The sequence below is a fragment of the Otolemur garnettii genome, unplaced genomic scaffold (assembly GCF_000181295.1).
Source record: "Otolemur garnettii isolate 467f Iridium unplaced genomic scaffold, OtoGar3 scaffold00036, whole genome shotgun sequence".
Lineage (NCBI taxonomy): Eukaryota > Metazoa > Chordata > Mammalia > Primates > Galagidae > Otolemur > Otolemur garnettii.
In genome coordinates, this window is record NW_003852431.1 from 13,125,500 (window position 1) to 13,133,654 (window position 8,155).

General features: G+C 37.0%; 1 protein-coding gene across 3 annotated transcripts in view; it reads right to left on the minus strand.

Moving 5' to 3' along the window:
- Window positions 1–8,155, minus strand: part of PIBF1 (progesterone immunomodulatory binding factor 1) — a 263,961-nt gene that overhangs the window by 51,049 nt on the left and 204,757 nt on the right. Inside the window, exon 16 of one of the 3 annotated variants that reach the window (XM_003789727.3) lies at window positions 1,021–1,105. The exons of the other annotated variants lie outside the window; for them this stretch is intronic. Coding sequence (XP_003789775.1) covers window positions 1,021–1,105 — 85 coding nt within the window. The remainder of the gene's footprint in view (window positions 1–1,020; window positions 1,106–8,155) is intronic. 3 annotated transcript variants of the gene reach the window in all.

Below are 8,155 nucleotides of genomic sequence, written 5' to 3' on the forward strand. Positions count from 1 at the left end.
AAAAAAAAAAAAAAAAAAAAAGCTCCAGATCTGGGGGTGGCACCTGTGGCTCAGTGAGTAGGGAACTGGCCCCATATACTGAGGGTGGTGGGTTCAAACCTGGCCTTGGCCAAAACAAAAAGATAGCCAGGCATTGTGGCAGGTGCCTGTAGTCTCAGCTACTTGGGAGGCTGAGGCAAAAGAATTGCCTAAGCCCAAGAGCTGGAGGTTGCTGTGAGCTGTGACGTCACAGCACTCTACCAAGGGTGACAAAGTGAGACTCTGTCTCAGAAACAAACAAACAAACAAAACAACTCTAGATCCTAGTGAGATACATGTGAGAAGTCAATAATGAACATGAACTACTAGGATTCAATAATTTTAACCTAATATAGATTTTGTGTTTCTTTTTGAGATAGCCTCTCACTTTGTCCTCGTTGGTAGAGTGATGTCATAGCTCACAGCAACCTCAAACTTTTGGGCTCAAGTCATTTTCTTGCCTCAGCCTCCTGAGCAACTGGGAATATAGGCACCTGCCACAATGCCCAACTATTTTTAGAGATGGGGTCTTACTCTAGCTCAGGCTGGCCTGAACTTGTGAGCTCAGCATCCCAGAGTGCTAGGATTACTGGAGAGGATTATGAGCTACTGCACCCAGCCCCTGATTCAGATTTTGAAAAAAGCCTAAAATGGCTATTATCTTAAAGGAAATCACTCAGAAACAGAAAGTCAAGTACTGCATGGTCTCCTTTATAAGTGGGGCTAATGATGTGCATACCCGGACAGAGAGAATGGAATATTAGACACTGGAGATGAGGAAGGGAGGGAGGAGGAGCGTGAGAGGGGTGAAGGGTGAAAAATCACTTACTAGGTACAATGCACACTATGCAGGTGATGGTTACACGAAAAGTCCAGACTTTGTATCCATGCAATGTATTTATATAACAAAAGTGCACTTGTACCCCCAAAATGTGTAAGAAGAAAAAAGGAATAAATAAGGAGCCGAAAACAGTAAAAATTATGATAAAATGGAAAAAGTACCTCACGATGATTTAAAAGTTGTTCTAAATCTAGTGCCATTTGATTCTTCATTTGTAGTAAAGATGACTTTTCTTTATTTAAATTGCTGAAAAGAAAGTTTTAAAGTCATCATGTTAGTGTAAAGTTAGTTAATAAATAATAAACAGGAAAAGCATAAACATAAATCTAATGGTTTGAATTAAAGACAAATTACATTAACAGTCCATAAAGATACCAGATCCAGTTATTCTGCCAGAAGACTTTATCTTTTCTTTTTTTTTTTTTTGACTTTTTCACTCTTTTTTTTGTTTTTTTTTTTGAGACAGAGTTTTACTTTGTTGTCCTTGGTAGAGTGCTGTGTCATCATAGCTCACAGAAACCTCAAACTCTTGGGCTCAAGTGATCCTCTTGCCTCAGCCTCCCAAGTAGCTGGGACTATCGGTGTCTCCCACAATGCCTGGCTAATTTTTAGAGACAGGGTCTTGCTCTTGCTCAGGCTGGTCTTGAACTCCTGAGATCAGGCAATCCACCCACCTCAGCCTCCCAGAGTGCTAGCATTTTCTTTATTTTTAAGACATGGCAGTGTTGTAATGTTGCCCAGGCTGGAGTGCAGTGGCTATTTATAGGCATGATAATTGTGCACTACAGCCTTGAACTCCTGGGTTCAAGTGATCCTCCTGCCTTACTTGGGAGTAGCTGGGACTACAGTTGCATGGTACTATGCCTGGGTATTTTTTTTTCTTTCTTTAAATTTTTTAGAGACAGGATCTTGCTTTGTCACCCAGGCTGGACTGGAACAGTAGGATCACTACAGCCTTGAATTCCTGGGTTCAAGCAATCCTTTTGCCTTAGCTTGCCAAATAGCTAGGACTACAGGTGTATGCCAGCACATCCAGATAATTTTTCTTATTTTTTGTAGAGATGGGGGTCTCATTATGTTGTTCAAGCTGGTCTTGAACTCCTGGTCAATCCTCCTGTGTTAACCTCCCAAAGTGCTACAATTATTGGCATCAGCAAAAGCCATCATGCACAGTCTATTTTTTTCTTTCTTTCTTTTTTTTTTTTTAGAGACACAGTCTCACTTTATTGCCCTTGGTAGAGAGCTCACAGCAACCTCCAACTCCTGGGCTTAGGCGATTCTCTTGCTTCAGCCTCCCGAGTAGCTGGGATTATAGGTGCCTGCCACCGTCAGTATATGGGGCTGGTGCCCTACCCACTGAGCCACAGGAGCTGCCACTACTTTTCTTTTAATAATCATTTGATGATGCAGTTGAGATGCTGCTTGAGAATATGTTCCTGCCTAGTATTGGCATAAAATTAGTATTTCATAGAAGATTATTAACTTCTGAAATGTTAAAAGATGAAGTATGACCTATATAAAAGGTAAAAAGAAGCATATATGGGTAAAACATTATAATACAATATACTAGAATTCAAATTAAAACATTTATCCATAAAACTGAAAGTATTTAACATTTACTACATTTTTTTTTTTTTTTTTAGAGACAGAGTCTCACTTTATTGCCCTTAGTAGAGTGCTATGGCATCACATAGCTCACAGCAAACCTTCAATTCCTGGGCTTAGGTGATTCTCCTGCATCACAGCCTCCTGAATAGCTGGGACCACAGGCACCCGCCACAACACCTGGCTATTTTTTGTTACAGTTTGGCTGGGGCCGGGTTTGAACCCGCCAACCTTGCTATATGGGGCTGGCGCCCTACTCACTAAGCCACAGGTGCCACCCAATTTACTACATATTAAATTACCAGGTATAGGCTCAGCGCCCATAGCACAGTGGTTACGGCATCAGCAATATACCCTGAGGGTGGTGGGTTCGAACCTGGCCGGGGCCAGCTAAACGACAATGACAACTGAAACAAAAAATAGCCGGGCGTGGTGGTGGGTGACTGCAGTCCCAACTACTTGGGAGGCTAAGGCAAGAAAATCGCTTGAGCCCAAGAGTTTGAGGTCTCTGTGAGCTGTGACGCCACGGCACTGTACCAAGGGCAACACAGTGAAGACTCTGTCTCTAAAAAAAAAAAAAATTACCAGGTATATATCTGAGGTAGGGAAATGAATCAGATATTTAGTCTGTCATAAACTTAGAAAAAGAATGTTTAGTTCAATTTTCAATTTCCAATTTAGCATTGAGAATTTCCCTCTAATCCATGTATCACCTATTTGCTGACAGGAGAGGGTGAGAAGCTATCTTATGATCCTAACTGTTGTTTAGGGCTAATCTTACATTGTTTATAGTTTTGTTATTCAACAAATAGAAATTAATTAGAACAATTAAATGAAATATTCTTCTAATGCCATTAGATGAATCTACTTAACCAGCACTTTAACCAGGATTAAAAGCAATAATGAGTTGAAGCTGAGCTGAGGCAACATAATTCCTCAAATCCTGAGGCAAAATTTGTGAGGTTAAAACTAATAAGAGTTGCTTTGCTGAATATATGTAGTATAAGATAGTTTTAAGTTATACTTTCAGAAAATGGAAAGCCGTTGTTTAAAAGATATCAGGTGGAAGCTTTTTTATTAATTCAAGGAATGTTAGTAGTAGGCATTCTGGAGGAACTGCTAAGTCCAAGGATTTAAGAGGGGGAGCCCACATTCTCTTCCTTGCTAGTGAGAAATTCCCCAGGAAGCATCACAGCTTGTTCCCAGAGAAGACAGACGAGATGCAGTTCTGACTTGTGTTTCCAGCTGTGCCACTGACTCAACTGAGGGATAAAGCACAACACTCACCACCACACTGAACTTAGTTTTCCCGTCTGTAAAAGTGGAAAATAATACTCATGTGTGTCAAAGGGATATGTGAATTATCTAATGAATGATTACATAGAGCACTGAACACATAAAACTCTATATAAATGCTATACAGTATTACTAACTTAGATGAAAAACAGCTACCACAGGAAAACAGTAATTATATGCCAATAAAGGTAAGCAGTTTAGCAGAAAAACAAACTGACTTTTGGAGTAGGCGCCAGAGATCCTACCGAGCTGAGGAGCTGAAGAGAACAAAATGGTATAAAGGAGACGGAGTGCCAAATTCTGCCAGTCTCCAAAGCATGGTAAGGATCAGGTGTTTCTGTCACTCTAGAATTCGAATCTATCTTTAGCTGGAATCATTTTCAAGATAAAATACTTTTAAAATTGAACATGTAGTAAACAGGACTGGGAATTTCCAGAGAACATGTATATGTCTAAATCCATAGAAATGTACACGTACACACCGTATATAAACATACATTCAGCACATATCCACACACGTGAGCACGTATGCCTCCTCTCCGTCTCAAATATGAACAGGCCCATTAAATAAAATGTAGTGTAATGGGAATGGAATGTTGTGGTAATTAAAGGATTTTGACTGGATAATTCTTTAGAATTGCTTTTTATACAGTGTTTAACTTTTCAAGAACAAAGTAAATATTCTGTAACTAAATAGCAAAAACAATCGTATGTATAATATGGAATAAAAGGTGGGTGGATAAACTGGACTACAGAGACAGTTCTGTTTGCTTTGTAGATAACTGTGTTGTCTCTGCAGACATCAGTGTATCACAAACAATATGGACTCCCAGACAATATTTCTGTGGTTAGAATATCTGAGTATTTATTTTCAAAGTCCTCGTCTTCTTCATAATATTCCTGAACTACAAGGGAGACCACCTTCAACCAGAGGGTCTCTAAAACTGAATGATGATCATTATCTTCACTGTTCTTGTATGTACATAATCACTCAATAAAAGTTTGCTCTTTCTAAGACGTGTTTCAATACAGTGGAAATTTACCTTTAAAAATACAAAGCTTCTACTCGTGACTCATAAAGCCACTACAAATCTCCTTATAAGTACATCTATCTTGAATGGTATATTACACCCATAATTGTCCAACTCACTGTTAATTATTACTTAGAAATTCATGTTTATGGTTCTGTTTCACCTGCTATATGAAAAAATACTCCTGATACATTGTTCCCTAACTTCCTGGATCAATATGTTAAGGCTCAGCCTTGTAAAAGTTGATAATGTCCTTTCTTCTTTCCTAGTTAAGAATAAACAGAGAGCTGAAAATAGGGATAGAAAATTTATGCTAACCATTCTTTTTCCATGCTTCCTTCAGGTCTGAAGTAGAGATCAAACTATATTATCTAGACTGTCTCTTGTGGCTTGGTGGAGGGGAGTGAACAGCACTCCTTTTAGAATGGATTATTACTTTAATGATAGGGAAATTTAGAGGAAAATTCAAAGCAGTCAATAGTGACATCTCAAATGCTGGCTTTTAACATGTTTATAACAATTTCAGTTTAGTGTATATTTACTCTAATCTTTCTAGAAATTGAATATATTGTATAAATAGCTAAATTTGCAAGGGGTGAGTGTGGTATAGTGGTATTGCTTAATTTTATAAAAAAAGAATTAAATTATTCAGTTCTTTAAAAAGCTTTTATTGTATTATTAGCTAGAGAAATACTTTTTTTTAGTTTTTGAGACAGAGTCTCACTCTGTTACACCGGGCCACGAGTGCTATGGAGTCAGCCTAGCTTATAGTAACCTCAAACCTCAACTCTTGGGATCAAGAGATCCTCCTCCTTCAGTTTCCAGAGCAGCTGGGACTACAGATGCCTGCCACAACACCTGGGCTATTTTTTGTAGAGACAGGGTCTTGCTCTTTCTCAGGCTGGTCTCGAACTCCTGACCTCAACTTATCCTCCTGCCTCACCCTCCCAGAGTGCTAGGATTACAGATATGAGACACTGTACCTGGCCTAAAGAAACATTTAAAAATAATCAATTTTAGTGTAAAAACATTTTACAATTAAAATCAACGTGTGGCAGCAAACAGGAACAGGAATTTCCATATTTATTTTCCTCTTTGTGTTTCCTAAGGAACATGTAACTTAATCTTTTTTGAGAAGCCATTTAATGTTTAAATTTCACATGACTAAAAGATAAGGTGAGGGGAAGTAACATTTACTGAATTACTCCTATACCTCAGAAGCTTTATGTATGTCCCTATTTTAATTTTCACAACTATTCCTTGAGGTTCACATTAATATCTACATCTTACAGGTGTATTTAAAGCCCAGAATAATTCCACTACATGATTTGAAATGCCAGTGCTCAGAGTCGGGATGAAGGAATGTGGATATGCAGAATTATGGGTACAGAAGACTGTGATTTATCCTACTGTATCTCATTTGTTGGTTGAGATGACCTTTTAAAAGAATTTTTTAATCTTTTTAATGCTTTAGAGCAGTGGTTCTCAACCTGTGTGTCATGACCCACAGGAACTATATTAAAGGGCCGCTGCATTAAGAAGGTTGAGAACCACTGTTTTTGAGGGACAGAGCAAGAATTAGCAAGAATTTAGTCAGGCTGGTGTTGAACTCCTGGGCTCAAAACAATCCTCCTGCCTTAGCCTCTGGAGTAGCCAGGATTATAGGTGAGTGCTACTGTGCCCCAGGATTTGATCATCTTCTTCTTCTTTTTTTTTAATGACATCCTCTCATTGAATCATTTCATTCATGTATAGCAGCATCTCAAATACTCATAATTAAAGTATTGAAATCACCTTAATTTTTCACACTAGGAGACAGTTCAATTCAGAGCAACATTTCATATTCTGTGAAATAAGTTCAGAATCTACCAAAACATCATATAATAAACTTATGAAACATAAGACAGTGTTAAAGCACTCATGTTTAGTATAAAATTATCGGCTAATTTCATAACTAGCATAGCTTTTATGATTACCATTCTTATTGTTTAAGGGGTCTTAGTTTTTGACCAAATTCAATGTATTTTGAAAAATGTTCTTTCTCATTTTTAAGGTAATTTTCAATATAAAATTTGTTAAATGTAAGATAAGTACTAATAATAGCAAATATTTATTGAAAATTTACAATGTTTAGGTAGTATGCTATGTACATCACGAAGATTATATCATTTCCCTATCATTTGGGTGCTGTTAATACCATTCTGATTTCACATTTGAGGAAACTGGCTGTATTGTCCAATATGATGACCATTAGCCACAGTGGACATTAAAGTTAAAATTAAGTTAAAATTCAGTTCCTCAGTAACACAAATACATTCTGAATGCTGAACAGTCACATGTGGCTAGCAAGTAGCCATCATACTAGAAGCACAGACATGAATATTTTTATCATTATAGTTCTATCAGATGGCAAAGAAAGATTTAGAGAGTTTATTTTATTTATTTATTTACTTGATTTTGAGAGTTTAATTGTATTTTCCCCAATTCAAAACTAAGTACTAAGCTGGATCTAAAAAACTTTCTTAAAAAAAAACCTGTTTTTTAAAAAAATCTTATAGTCAAGAGTTGTGGCAGGTGCCTGCAGGCCTGGCTACTTGGGAAGCTGAGGCAAGAGAATCACTTAAGCCGAAGAGTTTGAGGTTTCTGTGAAATGTGATGCCACAGCACTCTACCGAGGGCCCCATAGTGAGACTGTCTCAAAAAAAAAAAAAAAAAAAAATCTGGGGGGCCAGACACAATTATAAGAGGGACTTTACCTAACAAATGCAATCAATGTAACCTGGTTTTTGGTACCCTTAATGAATCCCCAACAATTAAAAAAAATCTTTAGAGAGTTTATTTCATTTATTTACTTATTTATTTAATTTATTTATTGGATTTAGAGAGTTGAAATGTATTTTTCCCCAATTCAAAAGTAAGTACTGAGTTAGATCTGAAAACTCCCTTAAAAAATGTGTTTTTAAAAAGATAACTTTATTATAAACTATTTCAAAAGAGAGAAAATAGAACCTTCCATGTATCTTTGTCATCCAGCTTCAACAATTACCAACTCATAACAGCCTTAATTTTAACACCTCTGAAACACTATTTTTCTATTGCTTACTTATATTAATTAATGAAAAATTATCCCTTATTCAGAATAGAACATAGGGAGGCAGGATAACATAGTGGTTAAGAGTATAGAATTAGAAAGCAGACAGATTCAACTCTGGCTCCATCACAATGCTGTATGTTCTTAGAGGACAAGTTGCTTAATTTCTCCAGGGCTAAATTTGTTCATCTTTATAACTATCTCCTACAGCTATTACTTTTCTCTATATTAAACATTTTTAGCTACCTTCATTCTTTTTTTTTTTTTTTTTTT